The sequence below is a fragment of the Aquila chrysaetos genome, chromosome 11 (genome assembly GCF_900496995.4).
Source record: "Aquila chrysaetos chrysaetos chromosome 11, bAquChr1.4, whole genome shotgun sequence".
NCBI classification, from domain to species: domain Eukaryota; kingdom Metazoa; phylum Chordata; class Aves; order Accipitriformes; family Accipitridae; genus Aquila; species Aquila chrysaetos.
This window is the reverse complement of record NC_044014.1, coordinates 35559238-35585796: the sequence shown is the minus strand read 5'-3', so window position 1 is coordinate 35585796 and position 26559 is coordinate 35559238. Positions and strand designations below refer to the sequence as shown.

General features: G+C 44.6%; 1 protein-coding gene across 2 annotated transcripts in view; it reads right to left on the bottom strand.

Moving 5' to 3' along the window:
- Positions 1-3969: 3969 nt before the first annotated feature.
- The window catches only part of RNLS (renalase, FAD dependent amine oxidase), an 81582-nt gene continuing 58992 nt past the window's right edge, over positions 3970-26559 (bottom strand). For both annotated transcript variants that reach the window (XM_030030844.2, XM_030030845.2), the window contains exons 5-7: positions 25061-25234; positions 10278-10453; positions 3970-4248 (exon numbers count right to left, since the gene is read on the bottom strand). In XM_030030844.2, coding sequence (XP_029886704.1) covers positions 4096-4248; positions 10278-10453; positions 25061-25234 — 503 coding nt within the window. In that variant the 3' untranslated portion in view covers positions 3970-4095. The remainder of the gene's footprint in view (positions 4249-10277; positions 10454-25060; positions 25235-26559) is intronic.

The window sequence follows — 26559 nt, the reverse complement described above, 5'->3', positions numbered from 1 at the left end:
CTCAGTTCAGGCACCTCCTAGAAGAAGGAAGAAAGGGCTGCGAAGATCACCAAGGGCGGTCTGTGAGGGGAAGGGGTGGCATAGTATGGGGTCTGACGGCTCAGTACAGCATGCTTGGCTTTCTCAGATGCATTTGATTGAGGACCATGCGACAGTTGTGATGTGAAAATTGCCTTGCATGGTGCTAAGGAGGCAAATGTTGGCTGGATCACACCTGGCTGAGCCACAGGTCTCACAATGCTTCTGTTAGCAGGAGATGTCAAGGTGTAGTTGTGTCTACCAAGCCCTCCTGCCAACACCTAGTCTGCTATTTGGCCAATAATATAAAATCTTTCCTGGTGAAACATGCAGCTGATGCCAGCTGCTGGTGGGACAGTAACTAACACGAAAGGATTGCTTTTAGAGACCTAAAGGTACAGTCAAATGCTCAGAGATCAGCAAAATGCATCTCGTGCAGCTGCATATATTGTAAAAGCAGTGACTGCACTAGATGCTGTGGGCCAGCCCTGCAAAGTGACGTTCACTGTGTGGAAGTTAACACAACTGTGAGTTAAAAGGCTTTGAGCATTTATGGCCCCGTCTTTCCTTGTGATGAGGAAGACAATAACATCAACTTTGGGCATTAGCTGTGGCTTGTGACATACAGATTAGACACAGCTTTCACCCTTGTCTGGGAACAAGGAGATAGTGGTTGTAATTGATGGATCTGCCAGTTAATCAAAAATTACGTCCATCCAGGGAAAAGCCCAGGAAATCAACCAGACAAGTCTCTTCTGTTGCCATCCTTTTGGATACAGTAGCCTCTTTGAAATATCACCACTCGTTACCTGCCTTGCATGGGAAAGTTAATACCATCGTCTCCCTGCTCACATCTAGAAAATGAGATATCACCACAGAGATCCTTAAGTGCCTGCTGCCTGGAGCACATCCAGAGGAACGTGTCCATGAACTTTTCTACTCCACCTTAAAAAAATAAGGTTTTTTTTTTTAAGTCTTAATTTGGAAGGAAGCTATAGGAAAGAGGGGTTTTCATAGAATGTCATGGTATGGGGAAGGATGGGAACAATTTGAGACTCACTGTGATGCATGCTTGAAAACCTCTGAATCAAAAATCTCATGATTCAAAAATCTCTGAATCTATGATTTGCTTATTATCAGGTATTTTGAGGTCTCATAATGACCAAAGCTGTAAGATTGCTGAAAGGATGGGGTCAGAGACATCTCTGCTTATCTGTCACTTGTGGTACTGAAAGCTGCTGCTGATACAAGGCCCCTGTGAGAGCATCACTCCTCTTTGGAGCACGCCTGCTTAAGAGGTGGCAAAAGGAATGACACAGCGTTAAGTCAAAGATGCCTCATTTTCAGTTTTCTGCATGTCACACGCTTTCAGTATTGATCTCTATTTGGATTTTTAGTGGTTTGGCTTGCTCCCATTCAAAACTGAAAGAAGGGGAAAGAAGTGCAAACTTTAGCATATTTTAATGCAAAAATCCATCTTTGAAGAAAGGAGCAGAAAACAGAGTGAAGATGAGGAAAACAGCACAAGTGAAGAGTCTGGCAAGATCCCTTGAAGTTACAGCCTACTCCTTCACCCCTGCACTAAAAGGACCCACATCCTTCCCTGTGCACTAAGGCAGAGCTTGGATGAAGGCAGACTGGTGGGATGTGTCCCCAGAAACCACCACCACGGGTCCAGCAATGATTGACCCGCCTGCCATGGTCACATGTTCCAGAGGAACCGATAACCCAGCAGAAAATCCTCTTGTATGGTTTAGCATGTTACTCCCTTGAGGGCCGGCTCCCACAGGATGGCCAGGCCTGGATGGAAGCTGAGGAGCATGTATGAAAAATGGGGCTTGGTTGCTTTCGTATGCCATCCTCCACGGGGTACGGCTCTGATTAAGGTTTTCCAACACTGCAACATAAAACCTTATTTCAGCTGGGACTTTGGTTGCTTTTGAGCTCATGCTAAATCAAGCCAATACTAAATGCCTCACCAGATTAGATTTATTGCATGGCCATGTCGGTCTTCATGGCTACCTTGATCCGTGGAAGACAGGAGACCGCATGCCTCTGTAAAAGATTTGTGCACATACATGACCACCAATCTTCCCTGTTTCTGCACAACACACAGTGATTGAAACCTGATGGTTTGGAGCTGGTTGGTTCATACACAATAACAACATCTAGTTTTAAACTTGAGGACTTCATGGAAAGAAGAAAAAAACTCAATAAAACCGCATGGTATCATGAAATATCCTTCAAAGATGTTTTTAAAATTAACTTAAGTTTTAAAGTTCTTAGCATCACTTAAAATACTGCATTAGAAATAGTCAAATGCAGCAATAAATTACAGTGTTCAGTTGCTGTGAATACAGGATGTCAGATTTTTGTGAAATACAGGGTTGTAAGAAAAAAAGGCTGAATTGTACTTCTCTAATGGTTAAAATTCTGTCTGCTGAAAATAGCATTTTGTTATTTTTAGTGCTGTAGTAGAGAGAGGTACTAAACTTGTGATACGTGATTTAAGAGGAAGGGCAAGCTAAAATCAAATTTAGAATAAATAAATGATTTCTTAGTTAATTTCTCAGTAATTTCAAAATTGACTTCACAGAAACACAGTTTAGTAGCTTAGAAATACTTGAAACTGTGACAGGTAGTATTTTCTACACAATTATACTTGCTGTTTGTTTTTTTAGTATTTCAAATCAAATTCCTTGTTCATTCACTCACACGTGTATTTATATCGTTCCCTGGACCCGTCCCTCTATTTCTACACCTGTTTTGCCAAAATAAAGTACAGAGCTGTCTAGAACTCACCTAACTTTCAGACTGGTTGTTTACTTTAAATGAGTTTTTATGGTGGTGGTGATGTAACCCTAAACCTGAAATGTCAGCACAGTTTTCTTATTAACACACTGCCACAGACCCCGCTTAGTTAAATTCTCTTTCCTCCTTCCTCTTGGCATTTGCCAGGCAAAGCAGCTAAACCACCTTCCGTATTGGCTGCTCCTACCCCAATTCCTCCACCACCTGGAAGGAGAAAAGGACTACTCCTTGTAGTAGGACCCTGGACCAGCAGAGAGCCGTGATGCACCAGTGATGTTGTAAATGTGAACTAATGTGGTAAATAGTGAACTATTTTAAGTGCATCCACTTTCCTGGTCAGTCCCTTTACTGTGTTAAACTCATGTTACAGCCCAGATGTCAATGTTTATTCCCAAGATGACTTTGGGATAGCACCCCTATTGCTATGAGAGTGCTAGAAACACGCACACCTTCTCTTTCACCTTCTCTCAATTCTTTCTTTTATGAGCACAGCTGGGCTGATGCTGCTTAGACCGCACCCAGGACAGATACCATGTTTCAGTGGTACATCATTGCCAGTAATGTCATCAAGCTCTTAAATGAGCTCTTCCAGCAATCCGCAACTGGGGCTCCAGAAAACTGTGGGCTAAGAATGATGGTCGGCAGACAACTACTATCCCTCACTTAAAAGTTGTCCATGCCTGAAGACACAGTTAGACCTTGAGTCAATATGGTTAGACCCTTCATAGGCTGTCCAACTTGAGAAGCATAGCAAGGTATGCCCCATCACTGATTCCCCATGGCCCACACAATAACCATGACCAGGGCTGATCTGCATCAGAAGAAATGACCACATGTATGTATGAAAGCTCTGGGATCAATTGTCCGTGTTTCTTCTGTTACTTGCAGGGGTCCAAATGCTCAGAGAAGGAGTAAACTCTGCAGCTCCACAGGTTTTTGTGCTGCTTCAAGTCAGGCTCCTCTCCTTGACATAATTTTCATGGGCTGTAAAAGTATCAGGAGACCTGGTAAGACTGCTGGAGCTCAGTGCGCCTCTGACTAGAGCCAGAAAAAGCTTTACTTCAAGCAAAGTAACACTCACAGCACAGATCCTTGAAAATTCAATTCAATTCCATTCCAATAATTACAACAGCACACCAATAGGTCTTCCTTTATTTATTTTTGCAAGACAGAGGCCAGTGATGTTAACACTAAACTAGAATTCAGTCCATCATAGTAAAATTCATCATAAATCTAGACTAAGTTTAGCAGCCGACTTTGAAATTGCTATAAATGAGACTTCACAGCCTCTGCAAGACTCATAGCAGAATCTATGCAGCCACTGAAGTTGGAAAAAGTAAATCCATCGCCTCCACAAATCAGGAGAGGTTGAGTATGAAGAATCATTTGCCCCAGACAATTTGGCACAGCTTTTGTAACCTGAAAAAGAAAAGCATACAGGGAGATGGAAAAGAAAGTATTTTATGTACCTGAATTTCACACCAGAAAGGTCCATCTTCCTGAGAAACATGCCTTCATACGAAGCACCCCTCCCATCCCAGATCATACGTCCAAGCATTAATGATCAAAGTACCATAGCAAATATTTATCTTATGGAGTTATACAATTAGAATAAAGCTTTCCTGTATGTGGAAGTTTAGAAACTTTACAGCCCCATCCTGTCTTATTCTCTATCCGTCTCAGACGGATTCATTCAGCAGAAATGAATTGCCTGACCCTGGATAGATGAGGCACGGAGAATTCTAAGCCAAAAGGTATGAAGATACATGATCTCACATCAGCAAAAGTGGGCTTGCAAAAAACCCCAGATATGTAACTGTTCAACAAAGGAAAGGGAGCCTGCCGTTTTCAAGAGAGCCTGCAACACGACTGGGTTGACCAGGTGACCTTCCTGGATGGGAAGTGAGGTGGACTTCAGAGTAACAACTGTCTTGATGACCTGCCCATGCTTCATGCTGCTGTGCAAGTGTACATACAGCCTTGGCACAAACCACCCTGTCTCCAGCTCTGCTACGCTGGTCTCCTTTTTCATCTGAGTAGCACAACAATTTTTAGACACAGCTAGAGATACAATCAATGCTTTCTCTGTAGGCAGCATGGGATGAGTTCTGAATAAGGTTGCTTTGATAAATATTTAATGTCATTCTCAATGTATGCCTTGTATTCATTTTAAATATAATTTTCCTGGCACTATACCCTCAATTAAACTTGTATCTGTGGAGTGGCAGCTCTTGAGCAGTTCTGTGTAACATTTCTAAAAGTGAATGGACTTTGCTTTGGCCAGTACCTATTAATCTGAAGCCACCTGGAACTCACGGGGAGAACAAGACCTCTTTTCAGTATTGTACTTTATGACAAACACCAAAGTGTGTCAAACAGCAGAGTAAAAGCACATGGCATTTGTGTTTTTATCATGCTTGGCTGTGTCACGTCGTTGACTGTTTCAAACCTATGTACAAAGGCTGACTGTCCATGTTGTACTAAATCAGTGCATCCCAGAGCAGCATCAGTGAATCTCAGAATGGAGATAAGGCAGCAGCAGCAGCAGCACTGGCCAAAAGGTAAATGTGAGGGCAAGGCAGGCTCATGCAGAAGGGACAAAAAAGATAAGAAGATGTAGGGCAGCTTGATGATGAAGTGATTGGAGGAGGAAGGTGGGAAGAAATAGTCTGAGAAAAGGAAGGACAAAACAAGAACCATAAGGATGAAGTGTTGAAAAAGAGGAAAAAGTATCTAGCAAGCCAGAAAGAGAGAGCAAAAAAAAAAGAGCAGAAGCACAGCAGTAGACCAGCAACAGAGATCAAACCATAGAGATGATAAAGCATGATACAGAGTACAGCTTGCTTTCAATCCTTTCTTGACTTTTTGCCTTCGGTCCAAAGATATGTCTTGGATTCAAACATATCTTTTGGTCCAAAGATATGTTTTGAATTCCTGTGCAGTAAACCATTACTGTATCCCATCATGCGACTGTCAGCTTCAGTGAACAAGACCTAAAGTCCAAACTATCTAGTTCAGTCCAGGGGATTTTTCCACTGATTCAAATGTACACTTAGCTAGCCACTGCCGTGCCATTATCTGCCATTTCCAAGTACAGATCAGCTGCAAAACACCCACATTTATGTTACTGGCTGCATTTTGTGATACTGGCATATTAGCATCTCTTTAAAGGAGGTAATTACCTGAAATGAATTTGTAGCCGGTTGTGACCCGTTCTCCATTATTCAACTTAACAGAAGAGTCTAGGCATGTAAGATAAATCCAGCCAGAGATCATCTTTCTCAGACTAGTTTTAGGTCAGTACTTAATTTATTCTTAAATTTTTCTTACAGATTGAGGTCACTGAGCATAAACAATGAAGAAAGGTTTAGCAGAAAAAGGCTTTTTGAGTGTCCTTCCTTCTTGACTACCTAGTGCTTATTTGATGCTGCCTGTACCAAACAGCTTCTAGGTCGTCATATTGATCACGGGATCAATATTTTCACATCTCAGCCTGCATCTTTTCACCTGTGTGGCAAGATTGTGCGCTCAATGCAGTAATAGCCCTTACTCTAGACATAGTGACTGGGGAAAGGAATGATCCTGCCCCTTTTTCATGTTCTTCTGAAGGTGCTGTCCAACATAAATTCCAAATTACCCTCGGCTGTATGGCACAGACTGTTAGATCTCCATCCTTGAAGACTTCAAGATTCAGCTAGACAAAGCCACGGTCAAGGTCACCTAGTGCTGGTGATAGTTCTGCTTTGAGCAACAGGTTGGACTAGAGACCTGAAGAGGTCCTGCTGAGGTTCCCTCTGAAGAGGTCTAATTTCTATGATCCTGTGTTTTCCCAGTATGCCTTATACATATAAAGTGACTCTGTCAAAGGGACATGATGGGTTTGGGAAGCTGTTGGCTCTGAATGCTAATAGTGTCTTATCGTAATTAAAGCAGGGGATCCAGAATTGCAGCTGGGTTGCTAAGTAGTGTCAGTAGAAGTTTGGAAGTCCTAATCCCTCATCTGCCATGGATAATTGTAATGTCTGCATTTTAATCTCAGGATTGTGTTTGGCCATGTGAAGGACGTTACAGCCGGATTTAATTAACAAGTAGGATAAATCCTGTCTAAAAGAGTCAGGGGAAAGATGCACCCATCTTATCAGCTCCCTTTGCTTCTGTGGCAACAGCTTACCATAACTGAAAGTAAAGATAGCTTTAAGAGAAAGAGGGAGCTCTGTCCCAGATATTTAATTTAGGTAGTGATTATTTTATAGGGTGGCAATAGAGATTTCTTTATTGAGATAACAGATCTGACCTACACTGACTTATTTGCAATCTATGACATACTGACATTCATCCACCGAATTAAAGACTGGTCGTAATTTCTCCTGTGACACAGCCATAAAGCACAAGCAGCTGCTGAAGTCAGTGGTTTTGGTTAGTAGCAGCATGGTCAATAGCAGGCAACAGAGGCAGGGGAAGAAAGCGGGAAGAGCTGTAAATTGTACAATGGTTTGAGAAAACAGTAGAGCATCATCCAGCAGTATGATGTCTGCATGTAATTTTTAAATAGGGGAAACAGGACGCACACCTAGTGATTTAGGAAGACAACAATTTTGAAGTATTTGTGGAAAGTAAGAGTTCATTCCTACAGTCACTGTTGCAGCTACCTCTAAAAGATGAAGCAATAGGTACAAGGTTATAATAAATCCTGTGTGGCCATAATTTTGCCAGGATTCAAAAAGCATAGTTGTTTGGTAGAATGCAATTGAGACTTTTTTTTTGTATTCAGCAGTAAGAAATTAACTGCTGTTCTTGTCTTTTCCTTTATGTTTTCATGGTGAAATAAATCAGAATGGGCCATATATGATGCATATGCTTATATGTCACCTTTGACACTATGCTAAAAGTGTGAGTAGTCCAAGGAAAAGGCATATTAAACCCTTTCCTTGCACACATAAACAAAGTAGCTGAATTTGACAAATTTTATGATAGAGCTCTGTGACAGCAGTATTATCTATGCATGACCTCCTTCTATGACAAGGTGACCCCCACTTAGTGGATGAGGGAAAGGCTGTGGATGTTTTCTACCTGGACTTTAGTAAAGCCTTTGACGCTGTTTCCCACAGCATTCTCCTGGAGAAACTGGCTGCTCCTGGCTTGCACAGGCGTACTCTTCGCTGGGTAAAAAACTGGCTGGCTGGCTGGGCCCAAAGAGTTGTGGTGAATAGAGTTAAAGCCAGTTGGCGGCCAGTCACAAGTGGTGTTCCCCAGGGCTCAGTTTTGGGGCCAGTTCTCTTTAATATCTTTATCAATTATCTGGACGGGGAGATCAAGTGCACCCTCAGTAAGTTTGCAGATGACACCAAGTTGGGAGGAAGTATTGATCTGCTGGAGGGTAGGAAAGCTCTACAGAGGGATCTGGACAGGTTGGATCAATGGGCCGAGGCCAATTGTATGAGGTTCAACAAGGCCAAGTGCCAGGTCCTGCAGTTGGGTCACAACAACCCCATGCAGCGCTACAGGCTTGGGGAAGAGTGGCTGGAAAGCTGCCTCAGTGGAAAAGGAGCTGGGGGTGCTGGTTGACAGCCAGCTGAATATCAGCCAGCAGTGTGCCCAGGTGGCCAAGAAGGCCAATCGCATCCTGGCTTGTATCAGAAGTAGCGTGGCCAGCAGGACTAGGGAAGTGATCATCCCCCTGTACGTGGCACTGGTGAGGCCGCACCTTGAGTACTGTGTTCAGTTTTGGGCCCCTCACTACAAGAAAGACATTGAGGTGCTGGAGAGTGTCCAGAGAAGGGCAACAAAGCTGATGAAGGGTCTAGAGCACAAGCCTTATAAGGAGCAGCTGAGGGAAGTGGGGTTTTTTAGCCTGGAGAAAAGGAGGCTCAAGGGAGACCTTATCGCTCTCTACAACTACCTGAAAAGTGAGTGTTGGTCTCTTCTCCCAAGTAAAAAGCAATAGGACAAGAGGAAATGGCCTCAGGTTGTGCCAGGGGAGGTTTAGGTTGGCTATCAGGAAAAATTTTGTCACCTAAAGAGTTCTCAAGCATTGGAACAGGCTGCCCAGGGAAGTGGTGGAGTCACCATTCCTGCAGGTATTTAAAAGACGTGTAGATGTGGTGCTTAGGGACATGGTTTAGTGGTGGACTTGGTAGTGCTATGTTAACAGTTGGACTTCATGATCTTAAAGGTGTTTTCCAACCTACATGATTCTATGATTCTAGGTTGTATTAATTCTGTTTAAAAATACTTCTTTCTTTGTTTTGGGAGCCCTTTCCAGAGCTGGTCTACCAAGTGTCTGTCTGTTGCAGATAGATCCAATTCTCCTCCCTACCACCTGCAGCTCTTGTGCTCGCAAGCAATTTGAAGCAGAAAGGTAACAGATAATGCAGAAGAAAAGACCGGAAGTCACAACCAGAAAAGGATGCCTTAACAGTGACAACTGTCTAGAGATACTGTTACTACCAAAAAAAAACCTGATAAAGAGGAACATATAAAACATACCATAATTTTTGCATGAGTCATCTGAAACATTAAAACCTATGTTAAGGTCATTTTTATATGACAACTGAGAACAAATACTATGCACTGGGAAGTGATTTGCAAACTACCAATACCTAACTCGCAGAAAAATAAACTTTGTGCTAATGAGACCAGGTTCCTAAATTGGATGCAGATCAAGGGGTATGAGCAGACTTCACAACAGTCATCTACCGTAACTTTTCCAGACTTCATAAAAGGAAAAATTTTTAGCGGACTGCTTTAAGTAAATATTTTGCATCAACTTCCACAGTCAATTTCACCAATGTAATTTAACTTAAGAGGCTTTGGGTAAACATGTAGATACACTCCAATACTTTAGGAAATTGGCAACAATTTCCTTGGATTTTTAAAAGAAGTCTGTAAAATATACACATTTTGCTATTATTACCCTTAGCTAGTTTACTTTAAAATATTTTTTGCATAACATACTGTTAAATTGAACTGGGCCAAATCAAATAACAACAATTAGTATGTCTGAATGCAAGGACTTCTGCTACTCTGTGGTAAGGTGGGAATTTTGCTAATAATATCACATACTTTTGGATATAGAAGAGACAGATTGAGTCATATTTTTAAATACCAGTGAAAAACCCACCGAAGTATGTGGGATTTACTTCCTTCCTGTGCACTGCTCCAGTCCGTACTTACCAGGAGTGCTGCATAACTTATCGCTGAGCCAGGTCCACTATGTAAAAAGATGACTAGAAATGATCTGACTGTTATTGGCCAGCCTTGGATGCTGCTCATGGCTACGTGGAGGAATATATTACGGATATTGAGCAACTATCTCCTTTCCTCTTGCTCCCCGAGCATGAAAACCACTGGGTCGTATTATGTCCTGTTTATTGCAATACACCACAAGTCTGTACTACGGCATTGCCCCAGCAGCATCCTCCCAGCTGACTAATCCCACCACAGAGTACCTGAGAGTATCTCCATTTCTGACACTTGATGCTGGCTGGTTTAGGTAGGGATGGCACAATTCTCTCCAGGTGATTAAGAATTAACTGCTGCACCTCTGCAGGGTCTGAATCCAGGTGCTCACTTCCAAACATCACAGTTGTGTGAACTACAACAGAGGGCCCAATTTCAGGAGACTCTGAAATAGAGAGAGATGCTTTTGAAACATTACTCATTAATACTTGCCTTCCCTGCATGCTGACAATTGTGCCTCTAGCCTAGGAGTCAATAAGAATGAAAATATCTGTGGCACCACCCTGTTCTTCCAGCTGGAAAAAAACACAAGGAATAACAACACAAGTTGTTTACAAGAAGCACAGTGAAGAAGTCCAGTCTTTTTGCAAAATTTGTGATGGTTTTCCCATTGCAATAACCCTAGCTCCACATACGTCTTCTAGAGGAACCTCAAGGCATTCCCACATCCCATAAGTAGCAGCTGGAAGGAGCAGGGAATACACTGGAAGCAAACTCTTCCCCTTTTTCCTTCCAGACATTTTGACAGGCTCTGCAAGGAGGGCAACCACCTGCCAATTGCCACAAATTGGCAAAAGAGAACAACAAGAAAAAACATGTAAAACTGCTTTGCAGAATTTTTCTAGCCAGGTCTACAAATAGTAACAATTAGTGCCCCTACAACTGCAGGGCACTCGGAGGCATGTGGTCGCAGCCACCCACCTGCAAGATCTTGCTTGGGTGGTGGTTGTGGAGGTGAGGCTTCCCAAAGGACTGCGCTTGCAGCTGGGACTCATGGTATCACTGGCAACAGTAAAGGGGAAACCCTTTACCAAAGGCTGAAGCTCACCTAACCACGTGGTAAGATTAAGGTATGGGAAGATGCACCTTTTTTTTTGATGGAAGGTTATTGTTGGAAATGGAATGACTCTGCCGCCGCTCGCAGGGATCAATCTCCAGGGGCTCGGCACTCCTCTTATGGCCGAAGGCACATGAAGTCCTTCTGAGAGCAACAGTGCATACCAGATGTAAACCAAAGAAACCGCAGTCGCAGCCACCACAAGCCTGACACACGCAAGCCACTGCACCGACAATGGCACAGCTCTGCCAGCAAGCCACCTCCTCTGTCTGAACAGCTGGAGAAGTGCAGGCAGCCGGGTTACCACAGCCAATTTGCTTACCCACCTATATCAGGCTAATTTATATTATTCCTCCCCTGAGTGTTTGAAACACATGTCCCCTTAAGGGGACAATCTCTGCAACCCAGAAATATGAAAGACTTGAACATGAAATCATCACGAGATAAAAATTATTTTTAAGGCAAAGGACAAAAAAAGAAGAGTGATTGTTGCATTACTGTGGAAAACATCTGCTCCCTCTATAATTTGTTGCATATTGGCCATGCAACAGTATTTACATAGTTGAAAGGCTAGAATAAAACCAGTACTTCACATTTATGGAGAGGGAGAAGGGGAACAGAAGCCAGGCCAGGTTACCTCGAGAAATCAGCACTTCCTTTTGGCCTGCACAAGTGAACTCAACTTAAATTTTGCTGCTCTAGCAACTGCCAGGAAATCGATGTGCAGTTGTCTACATGCATGTTTTGGGGAGTGTGAACCTTCAATATAACTTCTGTCCTCAGGCAAGTATGTGCAAGTGAGTAAAACTCAAAAAAAGAGTTTGTCCCTTAAAAATCAACCAGGCCGCAGTGCCAGGGGAGGAACTGAAGGCAGCTCAAGAGCTGATGTTCATCCCAGCAGACTTGGAAATGGCCAAGCTTCATTATGGCTGGGGCTGGTAGTAGGTTCTCTACAGCAAGGGACTTCCGTCCCCGCCGGCGTATTGAGCTGTCACATTACAGACTTGGTCTGGACAGCCAACAACCAGCAGCCAGAGAATTTGCCTAGAATAGGGGTTTTTCAGGCTCAGTGACTTCCCTGTGCCAAGGCACGATGAGGACCCAGCAGATCCTTGTGTGAGTCATTCCTGCTGGGGCTGTTCTGCTTTGAATGAGTAGGATGCATTTGCTGGAGCAAGGACACAACCTGGGTTCTGCTATATTTCAGCTGGGAGCTCGAACTCACCGAGCTGGTCATTAAATTAAGCGATTCCCTCTTGCTGCATTAACCAGAAATTCCCTCTTTTGGAATCAGAAAGCCTCTTCTGGCTAAACCTTTGTTTGAATTAGCATATTCCTAGAAAAATATTTTCGTTTCAGCAAATGAGCATTTTATGACAACGGAAACCACAAAGAGGCAGCTGAACACTTTCTGACCACTTCTGACTGTTAGGTACCAAGCTTGATAGAAATCTTTATCTCTGCTGTGTCACTGAAGAGATGTCCAGCTCCAGCTCCTCCAGCTGGAGATCCTCTTTAAGAAGATGACAAATTCCAGCTTTCCAAAGGCAAACAAAATGTCTTTCTCTGATATAAGCTTTCTGTCCCAGGCTGATCACTTCAGAATACACTACTGAGGTGCAGCAGTACCAAGTCCTAGCACCCAGAGCAAGCACAAAAGCAATGGCTTTAACGTCAGTTGGAAGGATCCCTTCACTGAGTCTCTTTCTTGGATGGGCCAGCTCACTCAATCCTTGCTCTCGAGAACTGGGAAAATGTGGCTAAAAGGGTGGGAAAATGTTTCCTGGTTGTGATCAGGAATACAACCTGAAAGGCCATATCTGAAGGCACCGAGCCATGGTGCTGCCTTCTCTTAAAGTTCTCCTTTTCCAAGTAAAGCACTCCTAAGAGCAGAAGATCACTCACTTCACTCCCTGTGCTGGGCTCGCAAGCTCTGTTTTCAGCAAATACTAGAGCTCTTTTCCTGGGTGATTTCCTGAAGTATCCAGAAACTTTGAGTTTGTTCCCTATTCTAATCTGAGGTGCTCATTTTGCTTTTTTGTGTCTTGGGCTTGAAAGTAAGCCTTAGCTATCAGGGATGGACAGGTCGAAGATATCCACCCAACATGGATTTGAGATGAGGGCAAGGCAGATCTGGGGACTAAGACTGTAGAGTGAAACAAGGACCACTCTTGTCTAGAAGCAGAGGCTCAGCCAAAGGGGCCACCTTCTTCCCTGAGCTGTGATGAACTGATTGCCCGAGTCTAACATCCAGCCTCAGACACATCTTCCTGAGATTCCTCCTGCCACCCCCAAGCCTGGTTTTACAGGCTAGCACAGGACGTAACTCTACTCGCATCAGCTTTTCCAACTGTCTGGAAAAATGTCATAAATGCTATTCAGTCTCTGCTTCCCATTTTGGGGGAGAAAACAGGTATTCTGACGTCCCTACAGAGAGACTGTCAGGGACAGAATACCAAGTGGGGAAGCCTATTAGGTAACTTGGGATTTATTATAGTGTACATGGCATTTTGGCAAATTCTTCCACATAAACTTGGCAAAAAGGCTCATTAAAGGATGTCTAAGCATTTTAATAAAATAAATATCCATTGCTTGCTGTGACTTGTTATAGCCAATGATTCTTGGACAGGGCCACCTTCTTTCAAATCTCTCATCTCTTCCATAGCATGTACAAAACAAGTTTCAGGAAAACAGGCAGTTAGTTGAGTTTTTAATTCCTCCTTTGAGCTACTGATAGCTTGGAGAGCTTCCAGAGGCCACTGAGTCACAGCCTTCCAGTACTGAAATATGCAGCCTGCGAGGATCAAGTTTAGCCTGAAGCCCTTTTCTTTCTTCTGCAAAAATACTGGCTAAGAGAGGAGTTTAAAATAGATTTTTCCCTGAAAGCAGTGGGGGTATCTCAGCCTTGAGGCACTGGGTATGAACGACTGTTCAGCCGTCGCAGAAGTAAAACCATCATTTTCCTCCCAACACATTTAGATCAGGCTGCAACAGCTAGCCTAGAAACGAAGGCTTCTGGCAGGGCTTCTCATGAGATTTTAATTTCCTTTATTTGTGGCAAAGATGCAAGCCATCCGTGGCCATGCTAGCAGATCACAAAGTAGCATGGGAGATGTGGCAAGCCCAGGAACGCTCAGCAATGCGAGGGGTAATGATCTGAGGGTGAATGGAAGCAGCATAAAAGCTTTCATCTGCTCCCAATTCTCCCCCCCACATACCAGCTGCATGGCAATTAATCCAACCAGTTGATGCAGTGGAAGGTGTAAGACACTGGTCAGATCAGAGCTAGAATGAGACAGCAGAGTTGGCTGCAGCTTATACCTACTTAATGAGCAAGAAGCCGCTCTGCCAGCATTGGCAGTGTCCTCAGCATACACAGTTGCTGAGGGACCCCACTGAACACCTATGAGCAGCAAGCTTGCACCTGCCTCCCCTTCCTCCATCCAGCCCATGCTGCATCGCCACAGTGGCAACATTGGCTGCAGGGGCTGGGTACCTGCCCCCCCGTCCCCTCCAGTGTGACTCCATTAACTCGCACGAGGAGGAAAGTGGCTTGTGCAGAGACCCTGTTGAGGCTGTGTCCAGGGAGGGAAGTGCCAGCATCATCTTGTACAGTGATGGAAGCTTGGCAGATGCGGTTTGTGCCTGAGGTTCAGACTCTTCTCTTCCCCATGGCATAGGGAAGATGCAATACTGTAACTACAGGTTTCCTTCGCTTCTCTATTATTTTCTTCCATTTACTGTTAATTTCCTTTGCTCTGCTGCATTGCACAGGACCAACACAGGCAGATAGTAGAAGCAAAGTGATGAATGTGAGGATAAACACATTCCTTTCAAGACTCATTTTGCTTCCATGTAAACAGAAAAGATCTGCATGATCTTTGGCGTATCGCCCCCTCCAGCCCAGCTGGACAGGGACAGGGAAGGTGTTGCAGGAGCCGCTACATCCCTGCCTAGCCCGGCAGCAGCGGCTGGGGCTGTGTGGACGCTGCAGACTATGGAGCGGCTGGCTCATGGGGATGGGAAGAGGGACAGAGCCAGACTCTGATATGGGTCCCAGATTTAACATGGCCACCCTCCTTGGAATGTCTCAGCCACCACCACTATCTACATACAGTCGTTCCGAGCAGCCTGCAAGGCTGAGCAGCAGAGTAGTAGGGATGAACAAATCCCAGGTTTTTTTGTCTCAAAGTCAAAGTATGAAGTTCCACCAGTCCCCCACAGACAAGTCTAGTCCACAAAGACCTTATGGGAGGCGCTGAAGCACTTCAGACCAAAGTCTGGCTTCACTGGCAATCTGATCAGCAGTGTCTTCCCCTCTTAGCAAGTCTGAGACCATGTACATGGAAAAGGAAAATGGATTAATTGAAAAGACAGGAGATTAAATAAATGCAGAATTAAGTGAAGAATTGAAAAGTGAGGATCTAACTGCATCTTCCACATCCTAAAGGGAAGGTGACAGAGATGACAGAGCCAGACTTTTCTTAGAAGTTCAAAGCAACAGGACAAGAGCCAATGGACACAACTGCAATGAGAGAAAATCCCAACTGGACATGAGGTTACAGCCCCTTCCCGTGTGAGTGGAGCATCCCCAGGATGGGGCCCTGAGTGGTGGGAGTTCTCCATCCTTGGGGACTGCCCTGACTCGCCTGGATACCTGCTGTAGCTGTGACATTTGCTCTGCTGGGAGCAGGGTCAGACCAGAGACCCCCACCCCACTGCCTCCAGCTGGAACCTGGTAGGTTTGTATAAGCCCAGGAAAACAGACGAGGAAGACCTCCAACACTGAGTAGCATGAAGTACAAGCTGTCACAGGTAGAGGACACATCAGCTATCCAGAAGGGGTGTCAAGGACAGAAAGCATGAAAGCAATTAGAGCTTAGCATACACTGCGCTTCAGCCAGTGATAACCAAATTAAGGACTAGCAAAGTCTCCCCGTGTTGAACAACACTCTGGGGAAACTGGATCTTGACCTACAACCTGGGAATGAGGGGAAAGGTGTTTGGATTGCGAGCAGGAGAAGGCGGCCATCAGCTACTTAACGTTTTAGGACTGTCTCAACACTCGTCATTAATTCCCAGCTGGAGGAATCACACACAGGCTGTGTAAAGAAAGAGAAGGACAGACTGCTGACAGTGAGAATTTATGCAGGATTAAGCCTGTTAGGAGTATTATCTTCCAGAAAAAGGATGGGCCTAATAAAAGACGCCCTGGAGAAGAGCACAGAGAACAGAGCCCAGGGCTGCTTCCCCAGCACAGTGGCTTGCAGCTCAAGAGCATCTGACATCAGAAAGGTGGCTCCTAGCTTTGAATAACACATTTAGTGTGGAATGGTAAGATGGAAGAGCATGGTGTCCTGGGTGAAGCTGCTCAGCAAAGCTGCTTGGGCTATAAGTGTAGCTGTAGCTGTCACTATTATGGTGGGATAAAAAGATTTATGGGTGAATACCTCCATGCACTCTCTACGGCAGGACAGTGACAATATGAACAGCCCGTGGTGCCAAGTCCTCCCACAGGGACCTCCTTCTGCCCTGGGAAGTTCTCAGAAATATTAAGGGTGTAAAGTCAGCTCCTGTGCTGGCCACATCCTTCTTACCATCAGTCTCAGGGAAGGAAGGGGACAGAGAGATCACTAAAGGACAAACCCCTCAATAAAACAAAACATAACTTCTCAGAGAAAGCCCACAGTGGATTATCGGTCCACCAAAATCTTCTCCCTTGCAAAATGCAAAAGCTACTTTTCTCTGGTGAATCTATGCCAAGGTCAGGGTTCAGAGTCCCTAAATTCAAAAGACATTTTAGAGATTAGCTGCAATCCCTGGGATGCACGGGGGCCTGAAGTTTCCTTAGCAGGAAGAACACCATCAGAGCCTGAAAGTCATAGGATTTATTTGGCAAATGGTCAGGAACCATGTTCTGGGAATGTGACAGGTTGAAAAGTACTGTAGAAGGGGAGGAACTGGCTGGTAACATGGATTTCAAGGTGCCAGGAAGGGGACAGAGCACAGTGCTCTTAGCACTATACTAATAGGAGAAGGTACCCTAAGAAGGACCCATCTGCCCTTTAACACTTCCCATGAGGCTAGCAGGGGAGACTTGGCAAAAATGAAGAGAAGCAGCTATAGCTACTCCTACTATCCCTGAGAAAGCAGAAGCCAACTGGATTTGTCCAAACAATAATATTCTAGGAGACATAATCATGTCTGAGGGCCACCATGGAGCATGTCTTGCAGTTGCTCAGCTGAAAGTCTTTGAAAAATGAAACCTTGTACTGCAAGGGACACAGTGTCCACTGAGGTGCCAAGGACAGGGTTTCAGAGAGGCTGATCAGCCTTGACCTTAGAAGTGGTTGCGCTGGTCTAAGACTGAAACACATTTGTGGAGAAGCACAAGGCAGCACGGGCTGCAATCTGCATGCCCTGAAAGTGCCCTGTGGCTCACAGGCTCTGCAAAGCCACTGATCCTTGGGAGAATGAGATCTACTTTAAAAAAGGTACAAAAGTAAGTAGCCAAGGCCTGCAGATCAGTTTGCAGGGTCCGTAGATACATCCACAAAAGGTCCACAAAGAGGATTGAAAATTTTTACTGGTTCAGCTGGGCTGACTTTAAAACTTGCTGGACAGTGAATGTGGACAAAGCTTGAAGAATTGCCTGTTTTCACCAAGGGGGCTTGGTTGGACTCACTTTCCAGTTAATTTATTATTGTGTTCAGTAAATACCAGAACATTGTCTGCCTCAGAGTCACAGGACTTATGTAGGGAGGGACCTCTGTAGGTCTCTAGTCCAACCTCCGGCTCAAAACAGGGGCCAGCTTCAAAGGCGGATCGTACTCCTGTTTGAGTGCTCAGCTGAATGGCTGGGAACCCTTCCAGCGTGGGCATGGACACCATGTCTCTCCTTCCTAGGGGATCGATCCTAGGGTTACAACCTAGTCTCTCGAAGAGACCTATATACAGATGTAATAGGCACACATCTTCCACAGGAACATTTTCTTCCTTCCTAGAGGAACAGTGTCAAGTATTTTTCTTGTGTTCCTGCCCAAAACCTGGAGTCAGAACAGATACCAATAAAAAACAACACGTGGTTGCTTCCTGCCCCTCAGGATTTTTTAATCTTACTGGGGAGATGGGTTTTGCATAGCAAAACCCATTCTGGTTGTGGGTAGCATGAGGGGAAGGGAAAGGGCTTCATCACTGCCGCACCAAACAAACCCTTGAAGCTAGGCTGTAAAGGAAATGCTGCTGGGTCAGTGCGGAGGGCAGCAGAGAAGCTGGACACCTCCAGACAGGCTGGAACAGTATCTCTGCTCCCTGGGAGGGTTCAGCAGGCTGCCAAAAGAGAAGTCAACATGCAGGCCTCATAAAACTGTATCTAAAATGAAAAACAGAACAGCGATTAACTTCACCACACCTAGCAAATGAGCAAGAGAGATGGAGGTTCGCTTTCAAAGCACCATGCTGCTATTTAGCAAAAGGGTTAGCGAGCTTCCCAATTTATCCTCAGAAGTTCCTGTGGTTTGTAAGGTCCCGTATTCTCCCTGGAATAAAATCTTCTCTACCTCACAAGGCATGTTTTGGAAAAGTCCGTGTAAAGAACAGCGCTAACTTTTTTATATTCAGAAATTCAGCATTTCATTAGCCTTACAGACAGTTTCTGATTAGTTTTCTAAAAGGCAGGCAGGGCAGGCAGGGGATTACAAAGCAATTGGCCATGTAATGAGGCAAAAACCTAAATAACTCTTTAACTCTTCGATCTTCCTAAAAATTCTTATTTTGATACTGAGAAGATAAAGAAATCTGTATTTTAAAATTAAAAAGGATTCTCAAGAATTACACTGATCCTGAAAACCTGTAAGACGACTCTTCCCTTTAGATTATATAACCTTGCAATCCTAAAGTAAAAGAATGGAACCGCTTCCATTTTTATGTCATCTATCTTTAGTCCTCCAGAATGCAAAGAGATGCAAAGACTGCGGTATTACAGAAATGAGGTTTGAAATAATTTATACTTTAGAATTCCCACTGTCCCCCCGACCAGTTATAAATATTGATGGGGTGTTTAAGGCAGCCAATCACACAAATATTTAATATTCACACATACCGCACAGGGAATTCAACATACACTTCTTGTAGGCTCTTCCTTATGTAATGTTCAAGCGCATCACCTCTGCGGACAGACATGCGATTTTATGAACAGCAGCTGAGATCCTCAGCTGTGGCAAAAAGCCTTCCTTCTCGGAGGCTCACTGTGCTCCAGATTACATTGGTAACGGCAGTATCACAAACAGCTTTATTATTGATTCTTCCGCATAAATCGGGAAGAAAACAGATGTCACCTGTAGTTATTGATAAGGAACTAGGCTGTGTCTAGGCTGAAGCCAACTAATGGTAACATGTTGTGCCCCAGAGAAGAGCTGCCAGGGACTCCCTGGGTGCCGGTGCCTTCCCCAGCAGGCTCAGCCATGCATGGGTCAAGCTCGCTACCTCCTCCCCATCGCAGTGAGGGTTAGCCCATCGCAGAAGACTGTATTCCTCTCTAGCAGTGTAAACAAAGACAAAATTCTGAGAAGTCCTGCTGTTCTGTCTCACCCACCTGGACTGCCAGAAAGATGGCATGGTCAACTGGCTTGTTCTCCATTACAGAAGTCCAGGGGACATGCTGATGAAAGTTATGTTGAATGCAAACTTATGAATTAAAGAACATCATTACACTATAAATGTTTGAAGACTCAGCAACACTTGAGCAGTCTGCATAAAGCAATTAAGGAGAAAACAAAAAGAGAGGGGATGCTGCTGTATCTCCTAGCAAGGAGAGGCTTCATGAGTTTGCAAGTGCCATGCAATAAGCAGCAATTCAGAGCACTGCAGCTCATCACAACACAGCAAGGCACAAGCAATCCTTAGGGGAGTGGCTCTGAGAGCAAGCAAAGGCTGAGATTCCTAGAGAATTACAGACTGCAACTCACCAGCTCTGCTAACAAACCCATCCTATTGCATAATTATAACAACAAGACTGTTTCAGGTATTTCACTGGTAAAATGTGAAACCTGCATAAGAAAGAGAGTTTTACATCTCTGTTTTACTAAATGAGTCAAAGCAGGGATTACCACATCTCATACAAACAAAAAAGACAGTTTGGACTTTCATAGTGAGTGCTAGACTACTTGCTTTTAGGCAAATGTTATATAGATGTAGCTATTTTTTGTGTAATAATGTGTTTAGCAAAGAGTCCCTTAGCAGAAAGCTAGAGTTATTTCCTTTGGATCTCTGTAGTTCAATGCTGTTTATTAAAACCATTTGAGGTGGTAACGAGGGTTAGATAAACCTACACTAATTGTGGATACATCAAAGTAGGTGTAGAAACACCAGAAAAATCCAATTCCTGTTTGTGTCTGATCCATTAGTCACTTTTACTTATGTCTAGAGAACTGCAGCCATACTCCTCTGTCTGTTGAGGATGTACTTCTGATAAGCATTGCAGCCACATCTGATGAGCAGCAAAGCAATTTTCCCTCTTAAGTTTAATGCAACAGAAGGAGGGATGCATGCAGGCGCTTGAGAAATAACACACTACTGAATATATGGAGACACTGTATATGGCATAGAGGAGGAACGGTGGAAGTGGGACCACTCAGGCATCAACTAGAGAAGGTGATGGCTTTTTGGGAAGGATGGCTGTCCTGAAAGATCTCAGCTGCTTCACCCAGGGGACCCAATGTAAATCTTAGCCTGAGCGTTTCTGCTTTCTCTCTCTGAACGCTTACTTTTTCATTGCCACCAGCATCTTCTTCAGATGAATCACGATCAATCAAGGTTAAAGAATATAAGAATGGTGTTGTGGTTTCAGCCCAGCTGGTAACAAAGCACCATGCAGCCGCTCGCTCACTCCCGCCCTCCTCCCGGCCATGGTGGGATGAGGAGAAAATATAAAGGCAGGCTTGTCGGTCGAGATAAGGACTGGGAGGGATCACTCACCACTTATGGTCACGGGCAAAAGACAGGGTCAACTTGGGGAAGAAACAAAATCAATTTAATTTACTACAAATCAAACCAAAACAAGGATATTAGGAAGTAAAACCAAACCTTAGAACAGCTTCCCCCCACCCCTCCCTCCTTCCCAGTTCAACCCCACTCCCGGTTCTCTCTCCCTCCTTCCCCTGGCGGCGCAGGGGAACAGGGGACGGGGGCTGGGGTCGGTTCCTCACACCTTGACTTTGCCGCTCCTTCCTCCTCAGGGAGAGAACTCCTCGCTCGTCCCCTGCTCCCCCGTGGGGTCCCTCCCACGGGAGACAGTCTTCCACGAACTTCTCCAACGTGAGTCCTTTCCGCGGGCTGCAGTTCCTCACAAACTTCCCTGGCGTGGGTCCTTTCCGCGGGCCGATCTTCAGTCACAAACTGCTCCAGCGCGGGCTTTCCCATGCAGTCACAGCCATCTTGGGGGGCCTCCGCTCCCCCGCTCCCCTCCATGGGATGCAGGGGGAGACACAGCCTGCCGTCTCACCACGGGCTGCAGGGCATCCCCTCCTCTGGCGCACCTCCTCCTCCTCCTTCCTCACTGACCTCGGTATCTGCGCAGGGGTTCCTCTCACATTCCAATCCCCCTACTCACTACTGGTTTCCCTTCTTAAATCTGTTCTCCCAGAGACGCTACCGCCATCACTGATGGGCTCGGCCTGGGCCAGTCGCGGGTTCGACTTGGAGCTGGGGAAGCTTCTAGCAGCTTCTCACAGGAGCCACCCCTGTGGCCCCTCCCCCGCTACCAAAAAAACCCCACACCACACAAACCCACAACAAATGGGAAAAACGATGAGTGAGTGGAGCATGGTGTTAAAACATCAGCATTGGCACCACAAAAAAACAGCAAACAAAGGACAGCGAGGTGCTGCCATGCCTCCCATTGAAATGTTCTGGAGGTCAGTCAGAAGCACGGAAGGAAAAATACAAATGCAAAATACTTGCATATGTGCTAAAACAAACAAAGGAACTTTATATTCAAGTGGTTTGGCTGCAGTACTCCCTATACATAAATAAATTTCAGCCCCCCTTGCCCATGTTGTCTTTATGTATGTGTTTGTGTGTCTCTATTATCAGCAGAGCTGTGCATGTGTTTGAAGAAAAGTGAATCGCTTGGTGACCACTTTTGATTTTTATACTTCTGTACGTCAGCATTACTGAACACGATGCAGGCATGCTTTCCAACACTCCTGTGCTCAGCTTGAGCGCTTGCAGCCAGAAATACTGCTTCAGCTAACACATACTGCTCTCTCCCTAGTACTACTTTTCCTGGAACAAAGTGCAAATCTGCAAAATGCAAGTTCACCAGGAAAGACAGCACAGTCAAGGCGGCTGGTTGATTGTTTATATGTCACAAGGAGGGCCCTACCGGAGATGAATCATCTTCACTTGCTGGCCCCCAGCTTGTTCCAGCCCTATGAAGGTATACAATTTGTTCTTCTTGGAAAAATTTCCTCATATAAAAAGATCTCTTCCACAATACGAGGGAAATTTCAGTGAGAAAGGTATGTGTCAACACTGGTGTTCTGGTAATTTCTATGTATTTGTTAACAGTATGGCCCAAATAATATGCTTGCTATCTGGTTAAATTGCATTTGGAGACAGCAAAGACACTATACTTAGCTATTTGATAATTCCATTATAATTCCATATTTGTTGTTCTCAGTGCTGGTGCTTTGAGACCACATATGCAAACAGGTGAGGAAAGGATGGGTGAACTTCTCCCTTGGGCTGTGTCCTCTTCTGCACAGCTAGAATCAGGCAAATGGGATGGACAATACCAGTAGGTGCTATTAACTATCAAGTACTTATCATTAAACACAACGATGGTGATATATTCTTAGATACAAGAAAATCTCCAGCTGCACATTGTCAGTAACAAGGAGACAATGCCAGAGAAAAAAAAAAACACCACTCTGTATTTGGCTTTCCTTACACTCTTTTTTTACATATTCATTATTGGTCCCTGCTGGAGGAAGCATATCAGGGTGGATGCATCTTTGTTTTGGCCAGTTCAGCCATTCTTTTGTTTTATTTTCCCTATTTTCAGGCCAACAGGCTAAATTCTTAGGACAAATAACAAAATTGGGCTTCTACAGTGGTGAGTTGATTCATCTCTCCAACTCCTTTGCTCCCAGCATAAACTGCTGTTTCTGGAGGCGCTTCAAGAGCCATTGCTACCCAGTTGGCTTTGGTGCAAAGAAGGGCATATTTGGAAGAGCTGACTTGAACTGTACTATCACCACAACAAGGAGGAGTGCAAGGTCCCGTGTCTGACACAGGACAACCCCATGCATCACTTTGGCTGAGCAACAGACCTTTCTGAAAAGATCCTGCTGGTTATGGTGGATCCACCACTGAATGTAAGCCAGAAGTGCAAAGGTGGCAAATCACACCACATCAGGGCCTTGAGCAACATGATCTAACTTTGCAGCTGGATCTAAATTCAAACCTTGTGTGGCGGTAGGACCAGCCAGCCTCCAGTGGTCCCTTCCAACCTGAATGACCGTGACTTTTATTGGTAGAGGCAGACAATGGAACTGGAGGCAACATCCACAGGCTGAGCCTTGGGAAGTTCAGACTGCAGATAAAGAAACACTTCTTACCCCAGTGGAGGTGCAGCCCTGGGACAGGTCACCAGTGATGTGGGGGATCTCCATCCTGTTTTTTTTAAAACCTCAGCTAGACAAGGCACGGCTGCCCCGACCTTGTGTTAGCACAGCCTGCTGGGAGTGGGAGCTGGAGCAGAGATCTTCAGAGGTCGTGGCCACCAGCGCCACTGTTATACTGTGACACTCCCTTGTGATAGCTTATTACATTAAATTGCATGTTTACAGTGTGAGGGAAGACATGCCCAACCTTACGGCTGTTTTCTAGCATGGTGATGGTGTGTAGATGTAAGGGTGACAGGCAAGGTTTTCAATGCCCTGCCCAGCAGGTACTAACGTCACTGATGTCTGCAGACTGCAGGCAGGAAGCAATGAATCCCGACTGAACAAGGAAGACTAGAAACAGAAGTCTCCCAGGTCTAAATCTGAACATGTTTTAGCGCAGCAAATTTGGTAGTACTTAATAATTACGTATTAGGCAGCAGCTGCTTATGAAAATCCTTCCTTATTCTCTGACAGTGAGTCACAGTGCTTTGTAGGTCACCACAAAGGTGGGTAGGTTTTTACCCCCACTTCACAGATGTGGTTAAACCTGGTCATCGTCACAATGTGAGCAAGTAACAGAATTGGGAAGTGTTTTCAGCTCCTAATGAACTTGACTAAACTCAAATGCTAGCGGTTTTTCTTGAGCTATTCTATGCCAACACACTCTTAGTATATGAAATAAATTTAATAAATAAAACATATACTTACTTGACTGCCATCTTCCAGAAACAGATGAGAAATGTCTGCCTTATGGGACATTCTCCAGGCTTTACCAAGCAGCCATACTATGTGCAGCCATTTCAAGAATTTTCCGTGATTATAAAAGCACACTGGCTAACTCTGAATTAGACTAGAACAGCCTCAATTATATAACTCATTACTACTTCCAAGCATGCTTAGTGGAAAGAACGGGAGTTGTAAAGTAATGGATGATGGGAGATAAATTGGCATGTGTATGAATCAATGATTAAACAAAGGAACTCCAGCTCTTTCTTGGAATAGCAACATTTTGATGTCTCAAATCCCCTGACACTGGTTTCATAAATGCAGTAATGTAAACCATGTGCTGGGTGGTGATTTTCTGAGGACCTTCCCACTTTCATTGTGTATTTCATTACAGTCCAAATGTGACATTAAATGCTATCCGCTGCGGCTTGGAGTTAAATACTTGCTCTGTTCAGAATAGCAACACTCAATTAAACAGCATTTTTCATGACCTACACCCTCTATTGTCACTGTGTTTAAGGGAAATAATGGGAGCACTGACCTATATTGCGTTTCTTATTATCGATGGAGATGAAGCGTATGCAGGGATTATCGGTGATGTACTGTGCAGCCCAGGGGACATCAATCCGTGTACCGGCTTCGTAAAAAAGTCCCAGAGCGTAGCGGGAGGAGTAACTCGCAGACTCCAGTTGCTGCTTTTGACTTTCATTAATTACTGTGGAAAAAAAAAAAAAAAAGAAAAATCAGACAATCCCTCTTCTCTCAGAACATTAAATATGTGAATGCTGTGGTTAAGCTGATTATTCCTTCCTGAAAATGACCAGACCGCTAAAACTAAGAATTTAATATTAAGCCTAGTGCTTTGTAATATTTTTTCTGGGACACCTCTTCATGAAGTTTTAATGGCACATTATGTAGAGTACATCCTTCACACGCAACCCTCCCCCATGTGTTGGTGGTTTATCTCCCCGTTTTCTGCTAGTTGCCTCTGACTTGGAACTTCAATGACAGGTGACTTTTTTCCAAATGTTTTCTCAAAGGGTGAATAAATGGGAATAAGAGGTTTGGGTTGCCTCTAGCACATCAAGTAAATGATTGTATGACTCTGCAAAAACCCAAATGACTTCACATATCAACAAAATGAACACAGGGACTCTTGAATCTCTGGGAAAAATAGCCCTGCAACTTCCATGTTGCAATTCGAATGGATGAAGAAACCTCTGCACTTCAGCACACAAAAGGTTCATAGTGAAGTTCAGCTCCTTCAGCTGAAGGTATTTTAAAGCAGTTTAGAAAATTTCAGAGCAAGTATTAATCCATTCCTCCCTACGATCAACTGTTCTATCTTCTAATTACAGTAAGATCTGCTTTTTGCCTCAATTTTATAATCTTCATAAAAAGCTGCACAAAGTAGCATTAGCCCCACTATGCATTCAAATACTATTTTATTTCATGCCAAAGAGAAATACAACAGTCTGACTAATTGTGGAGTTAGCCGTCACGTCTCTCTTCCTACTACTGAATGGATGGCCAATGCTTCTGCGAGCTGGAGCAGGACATGCAAAGACAAAATCACAGCAGTCTCCCGCTTGTATGTGAAACTGCACGCTCTGTTGGGCTTGTTTGGAGATTTGATATTGAGAGGTAAAAGAACACCAACTAAAGTGCTTCATTTTATGCAAAATTCAGCCGCCATGATGAACATCTTGTATGAAGAAAGGAGCAGCTGATGGCTCTATCCACCATGGCACTTCCCACAGGCAGCAGGCTAGGTGCTGAGTGGTATCTTCAGAAGGACTTCAGCAGAAGTTCTGCACCAGGACAGACCAGCCCCATGTGTGAGGCAGGCTGGGATGGGCTGGAGGGGGCAGCTCTCCATGCAAGGCTTTGTAGGCGAGAGGCGTCTGCAGACTTGTGCGTACCAAGCTGGCCAGGAGTCACAGCAATGAAGGCCAACCAGCCTGGTGTGAGAGCATCCAGCACGTCAAGGGAAGGTACTGCCCCCTCAAGTGAGGCCACGTCTGGACACACTGTGCAGTT